This window comes from Arvicanthis niloticus, chromosome 21, assembly GCF_011762505.2.
Source record: "Arvicanthis niloticus isolate mArvNil1 chromosome 21, mArvNil1.pat.X, whole genome shotgun sequence".
Taxonomy (NCBI): domain Eukaryota; kingdom Metazoa; phylum Chordata; class Mammalia; order Rodentia; family Muridae; genus Arvicanthis; species Arvicanthis niloticus.
Window position 1 is genome coordinate 26,261,208 of NC_047678.1, and position 19,142 is coordinate 26,280,349.

Below are 19,142 nucleotides of genomic sequence, written 5' to 3' on the forward strand. Positions count from 1 at the left end.
GACTTAGAAGTGTAGAGATCAGATTTAGAGACAAGACCTAAGGGCATGATTAAAGGTGTGACCAAAAGGCGTGGCTTAGAAGTGAGACATATAAAAGGCAGAGGCAGACAGTAGAGAATCTGACAGAACCAGACATTAGACGAATCAGACACATCAGACATTAGGTAGAAGACACTTGGCTCCAGACAGAATCAGACACAGCAGACAGAGGATACAGAGAAGGAGACACTTAGAGGAAGAGAGACTGAAGAATAAACGGGATTGAATCACACTCTGTCTGGTCTCCATTCTTCGAGTCTGCCCTCACCCTCGCTCTTGCTGAACCCCGACCCGCAGACCGGAGTGGCAGCTTGGGCCGGGATACAGTGGCCGCCCAAACGTGGGTCGGCCCGGGCCTCAACATTTTGCTCCGGCCGCAACAACAATCTTGTACATATTCCCAGTTATTCCTTAAATATATATTCTTGACAATTAACGTGTGAGCATCAGGGATGCTCGAAATGGGAGATGCCGCCACATCTCCGACTCACACAAGGGGCACTGGGCCTCGGCCCTTTAAAACCATGCTTCCCTCACTAGGGCAGGTGGCTTCCAGGAGTCTATCCCCATCTGAGGCATAAGGGAACTCAGCCTAGGTGTGAGAAGCCAGTCCATTCAGGGCACCAGGGCACGTGGTACTTACCTCTGCTGCGAAGGAGCTCCAGGGTTCTCCTCAGCCTCTCTAGGTCTTCATCAAGTCCGTCTGTAAACACTAAAAGGACCTGGGGTGGCAGAGGTGAGGTGATGAGAGAGTAAGAGAGGGAAGTGAAGAGGGCAGGGAGAATGGAGGAAACAGAAGAAGAAAAGAGAATGCAGAAGCATATGCTATAAATTGCACAATTCTTTCTCATTTTTATTTTACTTATATACATAAATATATATTTCATAGATATATTTATATTTTTGTTTATTTTATGTATAATTTTAAATAAGTTATATATATTTATATATAAACATAAGCATATTTTTTTTTTCGAGACAGGGTTTCTCTGTGTCTGGCCATGCTAGAACTTGCTCTATAAACCAGGTTGGCCTCAAACTCAGAGATCTGAGATCTGCCTCTGAGTACTGGGATTAACGGTGTGCACCACCACTACCACTACCTGGCCACAATTCTTAAAATACAAGTGAATTTTTCTTATTGTGTCCAGCTTTTTACTCTATTCTATTCTATTTTACTCTATTTGACTTACTCATTTGTTACTAAATTACAAATCTATTTTTATTTTAATTTTCCCTCCCCCTCACTGAAGGGTGTGCCTGGGAGGAGTTGAAACAGTCTAAATTATTCACTTAAAGATACTTTACAAAAGTTCTCTCCTCCATCTTTTATCCTTTCAAAAAAAAACAGCAAAGTAGCATTAACAAGAGGAGAGAAGGCAGATAGGGAACACTGTGAATGGAGAAAAAAACTGAGTGTAAGTTAAGCCTGAGAACAGAAAAAGTTTCGTGGGTGGGCTTGGGCTTGTTCAAGGTAATGATTAGAAAAATAACAGTTTAGCTCTGAATATCTTTGAGTGAACATAAGAGACTATGGGGCCATACAGCATCTCCTGAGTGTGTTAAGAATGAATTGTGCAGGGAAGGCATGGTGGTACACCCATTTAATCCCAGCACTGGTAAGGCAGAGGCAGGTGGAGCTCCGTGAGTTCAAGGCCAGCCTGGGCTACATAGAGAGACCCTGTCTCAAACAAATAGGCAAAAGAAGGAATTAAGCCATGGAAAGATTTGGATAATTAACCAGTGGGCAGCTGGAGGACAGGACTTTACTCTTTGGTCCCTCCTTGTTTAGCACAGAGCCCTCAGGGCTTAATAAAGACTTGCCCAATGAATGGAAGTCACCTCTTGTCATTTCTGTTGGCTTCAGTTACAAAAGCTTTTTCATCCTACCCTGCCCCATAGCCTAGGTCCTAGGCATGTAGTACCTTCACTTTAGCAAAAGACTGGTAGATGGCAGTCTCTCCTAGGGACTGCAGAAAGTCTACATCCATACGGTTGTTCACAGAACTGTGATGCACCAAGAACTTCTGGATGGTCTCATCACTGTATTTCTCAAAGCCTGAGTCAAAGACAGGCTGGCGGATGGAGCCTGGAACCACATAGCGGAACCTCAGCTCCATCTGGCCAGGAGCCTCACAGCTGATGTTAGAGAGCAAAGTCAGCTGTTGCATCAGCCCGGGGAGCAACCTTTGAAGTTCCTGCTGAGCTCGCTCTGAAGAAGCTGAGGTATCCACTCCTACAGACAGATCCACGTCGCATCCTTTGAAAATGGAAAAGCAAGATCAGTTGCCTGCAGCTACAGAAGATAGTACAGCAGAAAGAACGCCCTCCAGGCAACTCCCAGAAGTCCAAACTTAAATAACAGTGGGTTAAGTTTTGGGTGTTATTTGTTACATAGTAAAAGTTAACTGATACAAAGTACAGGGACTGTGCCTTTGTCATTGCAGATCCTACTTCCTCTGCCTGGAGTGTTCTTTCCCATGCAGCTGATTGACATATCCAAGTCCTTACCCTTCTCCCAAGTGTTCTATTTTTGCCTGCACCTCCTCTGATCTTAACTTATATCTTAACTTATAAAGTTAACTTAGCATCCTGTATATCTATTGAGGCTTTACTTAGTCTTCTCTTCTACTAAACGGGGGTTCCTTGAGAGTAGGAGCTATGGCATCTATTCTCTCATGACCTAATACATCACTGGATGTCTGACAGCTACGGGAGCCGATAAGTCTTGAGTCCCCTTCAGCCCTGAGGATTTTCTTCCTCGTCTACCGCCCATACATCAGTCATGTTTGGGTGTATGGGAAACTATTAGAAAAGTTCAAAGCTGAATGGTATCCTCTGATTTTTGTTTCTTCTGCCTGAAAAACTGCAAGGCCCTCTGGGGCAACTAAATCTAGAATTTGAAGGTCCACTGGTATTTCAGGCTATATAATTAGTGTATAATAAGCCCATTTACGAAATTCCATTAGGAATTCGAAATTGATGCTCACAGATAACATCTAGTTTAGAATGTAGATGAATGAATAACTTAGCAGCCACGAAAGAGCTAGTACTACTTCAGCAGAGGCAATGCAATAGTTAAAACTACTTTAGACATGCTAGATATATGGACATTTCCTCCTTAAGTCTTCACACATAGTATGCTAACAGGATGGCTCATCAGGTAAAGAGGTGCTTGCTGTCAAGCCAGGGGACCTGAGTTCAAGACTAGAAGGAGAACAAACTGCTGCCAGTTACCCTGTGACCATACGTACACACACACATACACACACACACTAAAATAAATGTAATTATTTAATCTTCATGCATTGGAATACTTGACTCAGAAAAATTTAAACTACAGATTAGGAGATACAATTTGGGGAGGAATAAGTATGGAGTTGGCTCTTTATTAATAAAATATTTCCCAAAAATCTGAGACCCAGGGCTAGGATATGAGGGCATACCCACACTAGCTGGTGTCTGATGCTAGCATAATGAAAAGTGTCTTTCCCCTGCTTTCATATCAAATAACTTGTTTTTAAAATCTAGTTCAGGTTCACAAAACAGCAGTTTCATAGATATAAATCCCATTTCTATGTTAGACCCAATTTTATACAAGAGAGCTTTTTCTTTGTCAGTATGGTTATTATTGTGTCTCTAATTCACATCCCCCTAGAACCTTCTCAGCCGGCTTTATTCAGTAATTAGCAAAGGCAAGGAGACATTTTCTTTCCTGTAAATGGAGAGGTTGGATCTTGGCAGGCAATCTCCAAGATCTTTTTCAGCTTTGTGACTCTAGATTTCTGTAATTAATTATTTCCTGGTTGTTATTAAAGTGTCTGGTCCAATCTCATCAAAAAGTTAAAAGAAAACCTGGAGTGAGCAAGAATTCCAATCCACTGGGGGGTGGGGGGAAGGAAAGAAAAGGCAAATGGTGTTCACCTGCAAAGAAACAAAATACAGGACTTTGATACCTGAAGAACTTGAACTACAACATTTGGGGTATCCCATGATCCTTGCTTTTGTGTTTTGCTTTGCAATTTTGGGGTCTGTTTTGCTTTATTTTGTCTGGTTTGTTTTGCTTGAGGCAAGTGTGGTCTACCACTGAACTACACCCCAGTACATCTTTACAATAACTGCACCCAAAGTCACTGGGCTACCGCCAAGCAACGATCATCTCAAAACAGCATAAGCAAAGACACTAATTTAATACATCATAAAAACAGACTTTCAAGCTTTAATAGGATACAGTGAGTGTTAGCATTCCTTCTAGGCTCCACCCACAGTTTACTAGCAACAACCAGATAGACCTAGCCCACTATAAAAGGAGCTGTTTGCCCCCTCCTCTCTCTCTTGCTCTCTTATTCTCTCTGACTCTCTTCTCTCCCTGACCCCTCCTCCCTCTCTCCCCTCTCCCTGAATTGAACTCAGTGGATCTCACACATGCACACATGCACACATGCACACTCCCATACACATACACACATGCATGCACACATGCACACTCCCATACACATATACACATGCATGCACACATGCACACTCCCATACACATACACACATGCATGCACACATGCACACTCCCATACATATATACACATGCATGCACACGCATACACATGTGCATACAGGAATACTCTGTTGGGAAGAGGGGTGGGTTCATTAGGAGTGGAGGGGAATAATAGGGGTGGCAGCATAAAAATGACTGATATATATTAGAGACATAGATAAAATTTTCAAAGAGTACATTAATTAGTCAATTAATGTTTAAAATGAAGACTCCTACTCCGACTTCAGAGTCTTCATTTTAACACTGTCTCAGATGATTCCAACATGTTTACATTTTTAAGACCTTGTCATGTTATACTATACTGCATCTAAAGGTACAATAGTGGCCTAGCAAGGTGGTACACACACCTTCAATCCCAGAACTCAAGAGGCAGAATCAGGTGGATCTCTGGAAACCAAGGCCACCCTAGTCTACATAGCAAGTTCAGGGCCAGCCAGGGATGCATAAAGAAACCCTTTCTCAAAATATAATAAAATAAAAGGCACCATGCAGACTGTAGAGCCATCTTCTTTGAGGATGCAGTTCAGTGGTAGAGCATTTGCTCAGTGTTCCCAAAGCCTGTATTCAGTATCTGTGGACCTGGTTCAATTCCCACCTCTTACAACAGTCTGTAACTCCAATCTTAGAGGGAATCTAGCGCCCTCTTCTGGCCTTCTTGGGCACTGCACATTTGTGGTCCACAGACATATATGCAAGCAAAACATACAAAACAAAACTAAACATTTGAAAAAATGAAAAGTTAGCTATTTGGGGGATTTGAGACAAAATATAATAGCAGAAAAGTTTACCTGGGAGGCTCAAGCCCCTGGATTGAGTCCTCAAAGCTGCAGTGTAGGGGATATGAGTGTGTGAGTGTGTGTGCATGTGTGTGTGTCTGTTTGTATGTATGTGTGTCTATGTGTATCTGTGTGTGTGTTTCTGTGTGTGTATGTGTATGTATCTGTGTTTATTGTATGTCCGTGTCTATGTGTGTGTGTTTCTCTGTATGTATATGCATGTACATGTATTAGCTACTGTGATGATAAAAGTGTTTGCAATAGCCTGTCATTTACTGTAGAGTCATCCATGAAGGTTTTTTTTTTCCCTATCTCTATCACCCCCTAACAGTCAAGTCTTAGGGAAAGAAGAGAAGAATAGGTCCAGGCTGCCAGGATGGAGTTAGTCTGTCTCTGAACCTTGCCATCGTGGGCAGGGGTTTTATAGAAAAGACAGTGTGTGCGGCTTCATGAGAGCATGGCTCAGTGAGGTGGCTCTCTGCTCCTTCCCTGTCAGTAGTCACAAACCTTCAGAAAGCTGTGTGCACACATTCCCATCTGGATTTGTCTATGCTACAAGGGAAGAGTGGTAAGAAATTGCGGTGAAAGTGCTGAGAATGTTCAGGTCAGGTGACCATGTCAGGGATAGCACAGGAGTAATAAAGGGTTCCCAGGGAAACCTGAGTCACTGTTGTGTCAAGAGCTCAGAGCCGAGAGATATCTTCCCATCCACCTCCTGCCTAGCTAGAAGGATCAGAGTTCTACATTATTAAGAGAGCAAACAGGGTCCCTGACATCTCTGATAGCTTGAAGACCGAATAACTTCTCTGTCACTCACCTTGGGGGCTACAGACCTCATAAAAAATTTCCTTTTCCAGGTTCTGCAGGGAATCAAAATTTTCTTCATGGTATACTTTGTCCTGGTCATTAGTGATCTCCAAAAGCTGGGCTCTTCGAGCCTTTCCCACCCCAACAGCAAAAATAATTATATTTCTGTCCCTGAGGGCTTTGGCTGGAGAAGCCACATTATCGTGGGAGACCCCGTCGGTGATCACAATCAAATACTGATGAACTCTGGGTCTCCCTCCTCTTGAACTGTCAAAAAAGGGCAGAGTGAAATTCAAGGCTTCCCCAGTTAGGGTACCAGTGTTCATCTGTTGGACATTCAAGATGGCTCTGCACATTTCCACCTTTGAGAAGTAGTGGTTGAGCCTGAATTCTTCCCGGGCAGTGGAGCTGAACTGTAGAAGGCCAATCTGAATTTCATCAGCACCGATATTAGACTGGTTCACCATCCTCTCCATGAAGTTCTTCATTTTTTTAAAGTCTTCAGGATCGATGGATTCTGAGCCATCAATCAAAAAGATGATGTCAGCTTTCCGGCTCTTACAGTCTGGGGGAAGGGGCAACACAAGAGGACACTTGGTCAGAACCTGGAGCCAGTAGATTTCAAGTCCCCAGCAAAAACCAAGGGTAGCAAACACACAGCACAAAAAAATATTTTTAAAGGGAATATGAGGAGTAGTCAGTAAACTTTCTGCAACTCAGCACAAATTAGTCTCAAAATAAGACACAGACGTGGGATAGAGACATAAAATTTGACCAGTTTGGTTTAGTCTCGGTCACTGTCACTCTGTGCTCCAAAGTCGCTCACTAGCCAGTGAATTACATAAGAGAATAAAGACCATTCAAGTAATTAAAGATCCACAAAATAGTTTTTATTTAAAAATCTTACTCTATCAGTAGTAGAGGCCATGGCGAGGTGCCCATGCTCCTGTAAGTAACCTCTTACCCATGTTCCCATTGCAACTTTCACTGGCTTGCAAACGGAGGAAAAGGAAAAAAAAGAAGGGAGAAAAAAAACACAAAAAATAGAAGGGGCAGTTAGAAAGGAAAAGGGGGATCAGCAGAACAAAGAGGGAGCAAGAAGGACTAATGGGGTAAATGTGATCAAAATATATACATATATAAAATATAATGAAGCCCATTTATCATGCATAATTAATATAGGATCACTTTTTAATTCTTACTCTCTGAGGAGCAGATGTCCTGGATGACTTCCTGGTGGAGGTCTTTCAAAGAGTCAAACTCATGTATGAAAAACATCTGGTTGTTTGCTATTTCCTTAAGCTCGGTTGTATTAGCATCCCTTACTCCAATGGCATAAATATTGACTCCGATGTCCCTCAGTCCCTGTGCAGCCTCAGCCACCGGGTCTGTAGACTGGCCATCAGTGATGACAATGAGGTATCGGGCAACGTTGATTCTGGCAGTGTTTTCAAAGACCAAGGCCATTTCGCTTAAGGCCTGACCGGTGGTGGTACCGCCTCCTCCCTGCTGGATGTTGTCAATGGCTGTCCTCAGCTCTGCCATGCTGGCATACTCGGTGAGTAAAAAACGGCTTATAATTTTGTCTGAGTACTGAACGACTCCAAATCGTACTCTGTCGGGCCCAATGTGGAACATCTTTATCGCCTTCTTCATGAAGTCCTTCATTTCAGTGAAGTCGTCTGGTTTGATGCTGCCAGATCCATCAATAAGGAAATAAATATCCGCCTTCTCCACGCTCATGCAGCCTGGTCAATGGGAAGAAGCCACACCCATTAGAACAGAATGTCAGGAGGAGATATGTAGCCACAGCCACTGATCCTGACTACCACCCTACTCCCTCAGCACCCATAATCCCCTGAGCACGGAGCACATAAGCCTCGTCCTGGGCAGAACACAATGTCAGAGGGAAACTAGTCACAGCCACTAGCCAACAGTTGGCAGGGTTGGTTAAATGCCCCAACTCCTAGCACGGTTTGGTGGTGTGGCCCTTTAATCCCAACACTCAGGAGGCAAAGGTACATGAGTTCAAGGCCAGCCTGGTATATGTAAGTTCAAGACCAGCCAGAAGTATATACTGAGACCCTGTCTCAAAAAAAAAACAAAAAACAAAAACAAAAAAAAAACATACATACAGACATACATATGTAAATATATACATACATAGATAGATACATATATACATTTATACATACCTCAGCTCCCTCATTCTTAAGTAGGACAACTCTTAAAGTGAGTTCCCCATAGCTTCCCTGAGGCTCCAGCAGAACTGGGTCTGAATTTTTCTGCAGTCAAACCTTAGGTTACCTCCCATCCCCCACTCTCTCTATTCTCTTATTCTCCCAAATCTCTAATCCCCTCCACTATGGGAACCAGGATCCAGGAAGGGGTAAGGGAGGCAGAGTCATCAACCCAGGAAACACTCCAGAGACCAGCATCAGGGTGCAGATCTGCTGTGCTGTACGGCAGCAAGAGCTTTCGTACAGCCTCTGGAACGATGGAGAATCAATACTGGCTCCAGAGTAGCCAACTATGGCACTGTCACTATGGTGAGGTGCCAGGCTGCCAGCACCCGAGGGGACTTCTGTAAAGAAGGGTGAAGCAGCCACTTCCCTGTTGCAGGTCCATTCTGAGGTTTCACTCATTTGCTGGGATCGTCTATTTTGTGTCACAAGGTATGCCAGTGGACATGGGAACTCCTACTATTAGAGCTATGTAGAAGCCTTCTGTACCATCCTCCTGGCTCCACCCAGGGGCCACAGCACCCACACCCTGCCAGCGTCCACTGAGGTCAGCCATGCAGACAAGCCATGGTGTCCCAATGCTCCTCACCTCAAAGCCATCTCTCCAGGCCTCTGGTTAGAACTTGTTGAATGTATTACCTTGCTGGATCACTAGGCTCTAGTGACCAAAGCCTAAGAATGTCATCAAATAGCATCTGTGACCTAAGGCAGAGATTTCCCTACTCTGCTTCATCCCACCTACCTAAGGTTTCTACCATTGTGTCTGAAAAGTACTGTGATGGGTGACTTCCTTTGTTCATCAGATGGTAGTACATGTTGGAACATGGAGTTTAGGATAGCTTAAATCTGTGTTCCTGTATGTGGTGGCTAGAGTAAGATTGGCCCCCATGGGCTCATATGTTTTGAATGCTTGGTTACCAGTCGGTGAACTGTGGGAAAGGATTAAAAAGCGTGGTCTTATTGGAGTAGGTGTGTCACTGGGGTAAGCTTCAGTGTTCCAAAAAGCACACACCAGGTCCAATGTGTCTGACTGTCTGTCTGTGTTCCTCTCTGTCTCTGTGTCAGTGTCCCTCTCTGTGTCTCTGTCTCTGCCTGTTTATCTCTCTCTCTCTCTCTCTCTCTCTCTCTCTCTCTCTCTCTCTCTCTTTCTCTCTCTCTCTTTCTGCCAGCTGCCTGTTGATCAGGATGGAAAAACTCTCAGTTATCGCTCCAGCACCATGCATGCCTGGGTACTCCCATGCACCCCGCCATAATGATCATGGGCTAAGTCTTTGAAACTGTAAGCCAGGTCCCAGTCAAATGTTTTTCTTTAGAAGACTTGCCTTAGTCATGGTGTCACCTCGCAGCAACAGAACAATACCTAAGACACCGTGTTCATTCTTACTCATGTTTGCCTCCAGAACAGAATATCTCACCGTTAAAGTGAGAGTTGTGTTTGGGGGTTGGCATGTGGCTTACAGGAAGATGTCTTCCCCTGTGGGAGGTGACAGGCAGATGGCTGTCTAGAGATAGAGAGAAGGACCATTGTGCAGGAAGGAATGTCTGAAGGCAGCTCACACAGCAACAGACCAACAGGATAAGCCAGGCTTGTCATGAGATTCTGAGGAGCCCAGGACCCTGAACACCGCCTAGACTCAGACATTCTTACCAAGCTTGTCAAACTGAGATAGCTCTGAGGAAAAGGGTGAGGGAGAACATTCCTTAGAGTCAGGCTTCTGCTGAGCACCTACATGTATTACACACACCAAGTGTTTAAAAGGCTCACACACATGTGCATGCATGTGTGTGAATGTGTGTGTGTGCATGTGTGCTTGTGTGTATGTGTGTGCTTGTGTGTGCTTTTGTGTGTGTGTGTGTGTGTGTGTGTGTGTGTGTGTGTGTGTAATATGTACACATTGATTCATAACTGGTAGATATTCTGATCATTCTGATTATCCAGGAAGAATTCTCGTAAAATCATTGAAGTTTCTATTAATATCTAAGCTATCTCCAAACTCTAGACTTTGGGATGATTTTTCTGATCCCAGGCACCTTCTTCTTAGCTGCTGCAAGGCCGGGGACAGAAGTCAGCTCTCAGGCTCTTCAACGCCTTTGTGAATTAGCATTTTTTTCTCCTCTTCTGCCCAATAGGAGATAAGTGGGGAATGGACCAGGAAATAAAAACCTTCTTTAACAAATTTCTTATTACTAGACCAGAAAGAGGGACTGAAAACACAGGTCAATAGGAAAGATGGAGATGCATTTGTATAATTCATATTTCTAAACCAGGACAAGAAATCAAGAAAATGTAAAAATCATTTAGTACATCTTAAAAATAGAACTTCAGTGATTCCCCCCCACACACACACACACACACACACCCGAAGATATAATCACAGGCTTGAATTTTAAGTCAATTATCTACATTTCAGTGATTTGAATTTAAACCTATTCTTCTAAGTTGAGTCTGAGAAATACCAGTAGGGTAGAGAAAAAATAGAGAAGCAGACACAAAGGCCTTCATAAGAGCCAAAGGTATCTAAATTTTATACACTTAAGGCAGGAGTGTAATCCCAGCACTTGAGAGGGAGAGGCAGGAGGATAGGAATTTTATCAGGTCATAGTAAATTTGAGGCCAGCCTATTCTATGAGAGACCCTTTCAAAAAAAAAAAAAAAAAAAAAAAAAAAAAAAAAAAAAAAAAAGGCTATTTACTAGGAACTTAACTTCCTCTGTTGTGTTCAGCATCGGGACAAAATTTGGATTTTCAAAATTGATGTTTCTGATTTTTTTAATGAGTTGACCTCAATTTTTTTTCATGGTGGGAAAGAAACAGGAAGGAGACACACACACACACCCCAAATGCAGACAAGCCCTCCTACCTTTTTGTGTGCTTTGTGGTATGCTTTGTGGTGTGCTTTGTGGTGTGCTTTGTAGTGTGCTTTCTAAACTATAGCTCACCCCAGGAAGCCCTAGGCTCAAAGTCTCAGAACAGAGCTTCTTTTTAAGTTTGTTTCCCATAACACTGAGTTGCAGAAAGGACTCTAGGCGGACGGCATGCTTCCAGGGAGGATATGTGACAATCTTCTCCAGGTCTCTACTCTCAGAAGCAGGCTGGATGCCCGCTGCATAGACGGTGACCCCAGCCCTGCGGAGCTGGGAAGCAGGTGTAGACACACTGTCTAGAGAAGGACTTTCCATGATGACCACAGCTATCTGCTGTATGCCCTGACTGGGCCGGCTGCCCTTCTCTGGAAGGAAAACTTCCTTCCTCAGGAAATCCAAAGCAGCACCTGCCTTCGTCCTTCCTCTTCTTGCCTGGAAAGTTAACCTGTCCAGGTGGCGTAAGACTTGGGCAGCATTTTGAAACGTATCTAGGTAAAACTCCAGCCGTGGTTTCTCACTGTAAAAGACCAAGCTGACTCTCGTGGCATATGGGTGGATATTGAAAGAGTTGACAGTAGTCTTCAAGAAATGGACGACTTGCTGGAAATTGGCTTGCCCAACACTGCTAAAGTCCTCAATGAGGAATACCAGGTCAGCCGGAATGGAAGCCAGACACGCTGGAAAACCAAAAGACACAGAGGGTTTCAGCCTGAGAATGGAGGAATAAAGAAAACACTCATATATAAGGGTACTGCTGGGACATGGTCTATCTGTCACGGTAATGTGTCTAAGGTTTTAAGTTATATTATGCTAACTTCTACTTGTGTGCTTTAGAATTTAGAAAGTCTCTCTCTTTTTTTTTTTTTTTTTACATCATAGTCAAAAGTGCATCAAGAAGTTCTTGCCTATCCCAAAAGTCTCACCAAAAATAAAAATAAAAAAGGATATGGCCACCCACCATAAAACCATACAAGATCACCTTCCAGTTTGTCTAACTATCCTAGAAGCTCAGGATTGGCTGGCTTTTTCCTTCATTTTTCTACCTTTAAGAAGACTCTGAATCAAAATCCTCTCTATGGGTCTGAAACATCCTTTACTTAATCACTTTTCCCACACTCCGTGTAATTTCAACAGAGACAAAATGAAATTCTGCAACTTTTGTGAAAATCTTTCCCTGGATATGGGGCTAACTAGACACAGTGAGGCATGCCTACAATCCCAGGCCTTGGAAGACTGAGGCAGAGAGTAACAAGTTCAAGGCCATCTTGGTCTATCTAGTGAGACGAGAGAGAGAGAGAGAGAGAGAGAGAGAGAGAGAGAGAGAGAGAGAGAGAGAGAGAGACTGGGGGCTGGAGACATGGCTTAGTGTTTAAGTGCATGTTCTGCTTTTGCAGAGGGCCTAGGCTCAGTTCCAGGCATCCGCATGACAGCTTACAACCACCTGTAACTCCAGATCCAGGGGTCATCTGATGCTCTATTTTGGCCTCTGGGGACCTCTTCATGCATGTGGTACACACAAATTCACACAGGTACATACACATGTAAATAAAAGTAATAAACAAGGGGTGGAGGGACGGCTCATCAGTTGAAAGAACTCGCTATTCTTCCAAAGGATCTAAGTTTGATTCTCAGAACCCGCTGGGGGCCCTCAGCCTCAGCCTCAGAACCCCAGTCCAACTTCCTCTTTTGGCCTCCACAGGCTCCAGGCACACATGTGATACACGGACATATATGCAGGCAAAACACTCATGCACATAAACTAAAATGAGAGGTTGATGATACGTCTAGAAAAGGTATGTGTTAACCTGTGTTATTATTCAGAAAGAGTCACTCCCTGCTCCTCATGCCCATGGGAACAATATACTTTCTTCCTCCACGGATGCTGACAGTCACATGACTTGCTCTCACTAATAGTATTGTCAGTAGGTGCTGGAGAGATAGGAAAAGTTGGATTTTTCTCTGTGTCTCTGCAATTGCCACAGGGAGAATTTGCTCAGAGTAGCTGAATAATGTCAGAAGCAGAGCCAACCCTGGCTAAGCCTCAGACCTGCTAATAAGCCCAGGTAAGGTCAACAGATGGCACCACTGGACTTTACAGCTAACCCAGACCTATAAGGATAAATCATCATTTCCAAACTGACACAAACAGCTTGAGCAGCATATTAGTGGTACCTGCAGGATTTCAAGATGTCTCATTCCCACATCTCCTTTCTCTTCCCTACCTACAGGGACAAGTCCTTCCTATTGAGGGATGAAGAATGCCTCCTCTGCCCCATCTGCTCTTTCCCAACTATTTCTTCTTCCTCCTCCTCCTCCTTCTCCTCCTCCTCTTCCTCTACCTTTAGAAAAATAAAATAAAGTAACATGGTCTCAAGGAGCGAGGCTGTCATCAGACACAGTATGTGACTGATGAAGCTGACTTTGAACCTCAGATCTTCCTGCCTCTCTACACCTAGAGTGCTGAGGTCACAAGCATTCGTGGTCGCACCGGTTTATGTGTGGTGCTGGGCACCAAATCCAAGCCTTCATTCATGCTAGCAAGCATCCTATCAATTGAACTACACCCCCAGAGCCCTAGGTTTTCCTGGTAACTTGCATAGCCAAGGATCAAGGCTTACGTACCTTCTGCAGCTTCCTTTGCAACCTCGATCATGACCTGTGGAGGCTGTGGACTCCCCTGGATCAACATAGTCACATCCTGTATCAGCTGTCTGACTCCATCTTCTCCCTTCAGGTCAGACACAAGCACTACAGGCCCTGTCCCCTCCAGTTCTCTCCTGTCAAAGTCCTGTAAGCCCACAGACATAATGCCCACGCCTCTCGTCCTCAGGGTCTGTGCAGCCTCTTGGACCTCATCCTCAGATTTCCCTGAGGTAATGACTACCACATACTGAGGGACACCCTGTAAGAACCGGCTTCCTGCTGCCTCCTGAAAGAAAGTCCGATGAAGAAACCGAAGGCCTTGACCTGTCCTCCTGGAGCCACCTCGGAGCACCAAGTGTTCACGGATGTGTGTGACCATCTCATTCCCAGTCTTGTGGGTATTGAACAAAAACTCAGTGTGACCTTGATCGCTATACTGAGCCAGCCCAATCCGGTATTTGTCCTTGCCAACCTCCAGGATGCCAATAATTCTAGAGATGAAATTCTGCATCCACTGGAAACTGGCCTGTGATGTCCCCTGGGAGGTGTCAATAAGAAAGACCACATCCGCGTAGGTCTCAGTAGACTCTAGACATGAAGAAAGAAGGAAGGAGGAAAAGACAGAGGAAAAGATGAATCAAATAAGGTTCTTGTGAAGAAACAGAGTATAAGCAGGGATCTCCATCCTTCCCTCCCTCCCTCCTCTCTCCCTCCCTCCCTCCCTCCCTCCCTCTCTCCCTCTCTCTCCCTCCTCCCCTCCTTCCCTCCATTCCTTCCTCTCTCTCCCTCCCTCCCTCTTCCTCTACCACTTCTTCCTTTCTTCTCTACCTCTCTCTTCTCTTCCCCCACCTCTTCTGGCCTGTTTCTTGACTATCTGCTTTTTATTTTTTTTTAAAAAAATCTTCCCTTCAATGGAGAAGGCAAGAAACGAAGCCCTACTGCGTGGCTTCTGTGAGCCACAGCTCTTTATACACTTTGTCTCGTCTGGTCCTTACATATCGTTCTTCTGCAAGTGTATTGTCTCCGTCATGCCCGTGAGGACACTGAAGAAAAGTGGAACTTTCTCAAGGCTCATATAACTACCAAAATGACCCGCTTTGTGGTGTGGCTGAGGGGAAGGATTTTTATTGTATATAAGAAAGAGAAAATATCCAGAGGCATCTGGAAGAATCCAGAGCAGAGGGAAAAAGAAGTAGACTGGACATGTCCAGCAGACCTGACGTGGCCAAGGCTCTGGAAGCAGAGAGTGGGAGAGAATAGTGGAGATAGTGAGTGAGACCATGGAGCTAGGAGATAGAGAATAGAGAGAACATAGCAAGACTAACCAGAGCAGAGAGTAGTGAGAACAGCTGATTAAAAGAAGGATGAGTAGCTGGGGAATGGAAGCCCATGAGCCAGAGAGAGTGTAGGGGAGGGGAGGGTGGGAAGGGCTAGAATGCATGGACTTTGAAATGTGTAGCAGGTACTTGTGATCCGAGGGGGTCTGGAGGCCAACATGAGCTTTGATTACACTAATAGGCACCACCTCTGCTGACAGTTAAGCAAGCAAAGGGGACCTCCTGGTCCACTCATCTCCTGCCCCTTGGCCAGGCAAGATGGGCAGGGAAACCCATGAATAATAACATTATTCTAAGAACAAATAATCCTTCCTTCAAAATGGGTTTACACTCCTTCCCTATATGGCACCGCCACAGGCTCTCAGGCCCTCAGGACGTGAGAGATGTTGTCAGCAGTTGGGGAAACAGATATATCTTGTAACGTGAATCTGTAATCTCTGAGTTAAATATTCACACGTATAAATAAGAGAGTAGTAAAGGGGTATGAGAAAGACAAACTTTGGAGTTCTTTGATGTCCAGATGGGAAAGAAGAGGTTACCTGGAGACTCCGGCTCAGTATATTGAGCTGCCGTAGTTGCTAGAGTACTGCAGAGCTGTGACCGCAGCTTCTGGGCAAGGCCAGGCAAGCCAGAAAAGTTGGGAACAAAAAAGGTGAAGTTATCCTTGGGACTACTCGCAATCTCCCTGAGTTCAGCCCGAGATGCGTCTTTGACCCCAATAGCGTACAGCAAGATTCCCGCTCTCCTGAGAGCCTCTGCGGGTTCGCGAATGTGGTCCTCGGCTAGACCACTGCTCATCACTACCGCAACCTGAGGCACCCCTTGGCTTGCCCGACTCCCGGCTCCTTCCTGGAAGTGATGCTCTAGGATGAACTGCAGGGCCTGCCCCATCCTGTTGCCTCCGGGCTTAAACTGAAGTCCACGGATGTGTTTCAACACATCGCCTTTGCCGGGATAGGCCGAAAGCAGGAACTCAGACGTAGGTCTATCACCGTACAAGGCCAGACTCACACGGATGTTCTCTCTGCCGACTTGGAAACTGTTTGCCAATATAGACAAGAAGTTCCGCACACTGTGGGCATGCTGGGGGTTGATGCTACTGTGGACCAGAAGCACAATGTCTCCCACAGACGCCTCCCTGCAGACTTCAAAAGAGAGTTACCTTGAGTTAAAAAGCACACGTTGATAACTACCTGCTGAGAGCCAGTTTCATCCAGAGCAGTGCCCTCCTCCCCAAGGGTGTGCTGGCGCAGCTGTCTGATGGTGGGCAGCCCAGACACACTACTCTTTCCTTTGCCCGCCATGCTTACGGTCTAGCCCTGCTCACCCGCTCGCTTCCCCTTCTCTCCTCAGGCATTGTGACCCTTTAATTAAGTCCCACACCAAGTTCTCCATACCTCCTGCGTACCTAATAAGCCCAGCTTTCTGCCAGTAGTGGGCGCTGTTAGAAAACAGGCAGACCTCCTTTATGTGAAGGTCTGACCCACCGAGAGGGCTTGGCCCACATATCCCTGTAGTTGCCACAATGGCTGCAGTTAACGGCTCACATCTATGTCTGTGCTAAGAAGAAAGGACGAGGGAGAGAGAAGATAGCATTTACAACGGAGCTCTGCTATTGTTAGCGGCATGTTGTGTATGCATGTGCCACAGCGTTCTTGTGGAGGTCAGAGGACAACTTCATAATGTCACTCCTCCCCTTCCACCTGCACTTGGGTTCACCAGACTTGCACCATTGGATGGCAAATGCCTGTCTGTAGTCACTGAGCCATCTGGTTGGCCCAAGCACGGAACTCTTGAACAGTCATGAAAACAAATGAAGAAATTAAAACTTTAGAACTAGAAACTATTGTAACAAATACACTAGTGTAGCCACTAGCCACGTGTGAGCCTTGAGATCTCGGACCACGGCTAGTGTGAAGGAGAAATGGGACCCGGCCTTTCACTGTCTTTTTATAGGCACATAATTCAAATAGTCACAATAGACTATGAATAAACTACTCAGATAGGCACAGGCAGCTAGTAGCCACCGTGTCTAAAATAAGACATCTCATTCACCCGGGGATGGCACCACCCACTGTGGGATGGGCCCACCCACATCAGCCATCAATCAAGAAAATATACCACAAGCTTGCCCACAGGCTGATCTGGTAGCGGCATTTCTCAACTGAGATTCCATCTTCCAAAATGACTGTAACCTGTGTCAAGTTGACATAAAACTGACCGGCACAGCGTTCCACTGGCATTCCTTCAAAGAGCTACTCAGAGTCCAGCCCTTCCAACATCCAACCCATAAAAGTTGAATTATAAGCCCATTTTGTAGAAAGCAAAGACCCAAGACAAACAGAAACAGAGAATGGCTATGGGGAACTTGGTAAAATCAAATCCCTGTGTCTCTTCTGGCGTCCTGGGACATACCTTGTAGAAGTTTGCCTGACTTTGGCCATAAAGCCAAGTGAAGTCTGACTGTAAAAAGGGCAGACAGGTAACACCTCGGGCCTTCAGACTGTTGCTCTTGGGCTCTTCCACTGGGAAGAGAGGATTCAGAAACAAGTGCAGAAGTGTCTAATGGGTTTCTGCCCTTGTGATAGCTAATCTTGGTGGTCAACCTGACTACATCTGGAATCAACTAAAACCAAGAAGCTGGGCATGCCCATGAGGGATTTTCTTGATTGGATAATTTGAGGTAGGAAGACCTAGCCTAAATCTAGGCCACACCTTCTGGCAGCAGCCCATATAGAAGGATGTAGAAGAAGAAAGCTTTTGCTATTTTGCCTGCTTGCTCTCACTCTCGCTGGCAAGTTCATTTATCCTGCTGCTGCTTCATTTCCTCCTGGCCAATAACTCTCTAGGAACCTCCAAGACTCCAGCACCAGATCGGGACTGCCCAGATATCCAGTCTCATGGACTGAAAAAAAAAAAAAAAAATCCATGGACTTGTCATCAGGAGACAGCATTGCTGGACTCCTGGTACCACAGCCTGTAAGTCACTTTCCTGTGTCCTGTTTTAATAGATACACATTCATTCTATCCATTTTCACTTGTTTGTTTTTGTTTTTTAAAGAACACTGACTAATATACACCTCACACAGGAGCTAACACAGCCATGAAGCTTTCCCTGGTCCTTCTATGCTGAAGAAACCACCTCTGGCTGGAGCCTAATTTTTCCCAGTAAGTACTGGTAGTACTGGTTCTACCATGAGAAGCCACCTTACACTTTCCTTATCCTGTCTCCACTTGATCTTTCCAGCTTTTGAAGGTATCTGAAACATGACAAGGCTGTCACAGCTCTCTCATGGAAGGGGAGACAGAGCCAAGGGGAAAATGGAGAGATTTTGGGAGTTCTCCACCAAATGACACTCTGTGCAAGAGCATTTGAGTGTTTCAACCTCAGTGGTGTCTCGGTGGGGCTTCAGACCACTCAGCCAATGCTCCCTTGATGAGGCGTTCAAAAAAAAAAAAAAAAAAAAAAAAAAAAACCTCCACACAGCCTATTAAAATGGCTGCCAAATGGGCTGGGGGCACAACTCAAGTCAGTAAAGTTTTTGCAACCACAAGGCCTTGAGTTCATATCCTCAGCATCTGTGTAGAAACGGGATGCAGCAGTACACACTTGTAAACCCAGCCCAGGGAAGTTTTACAATTATATCCCTGGAGCTCACTGGCCGCCCGGCCTACCCAAATCAAGCTCTGGCTTCAGTGAGAGACCCTGAATCAAAAACTAAGGTGGAACATGACTGAAGGAGGCACACCTCTAGTGTGTCCACATGCACATACCTGTGCGCAAGCACCTAAAAGCACACATGAACACACGGATATGTACACCATGTGAGCATACCCGTATGCACAGAAAGACTACAAGAAATTATAGAAATGTCACTTGC

At 45.0% G+C, this 19,142-nt stretch overlaps 1 protein-coding gene across 1 annotated transcript in view; it reads right to left on the minus strand.

The window, feature by feature from the left end:
• The window catches only part of LOC117693537 (collagen alpha-4(VI) chain-like), a 108,767-nt gene that overhangs the window by 74,196 nt on the left and 15,429 nt on the right, over positions 1-19,142 (minus strand). The window contains exons 3-9 of the mRNA XM_076917815.1: positions 15,801-16,406; positions 13,904-14,512; positions 11,278-11,958; positions 7,377-7,922; positions 6,185-6,739; positions 1,965-2,299; positions 683-761 (exon numbers count right to left, since the gene is read on the minus strand). Of these exons, the coding sequence (XP_076773930.1) occupies positions 683-761; positions 1,965-2,299; positions 6,185-6,739; positions 7,377-7,922; positions 11,278-11,958; positions 13,904-14,512; positions 15,801-16,406 (3,411 nt within the window). The remainder of the gene's footprint in view (positions 1-682; positions 762-1,964; positions 2,300-6,184; positions 6,740-7,376; positions 7,923-11,277; positions 11,959-13,903; positions 14,513-15,800; positions 16,407-19,142) is intronic.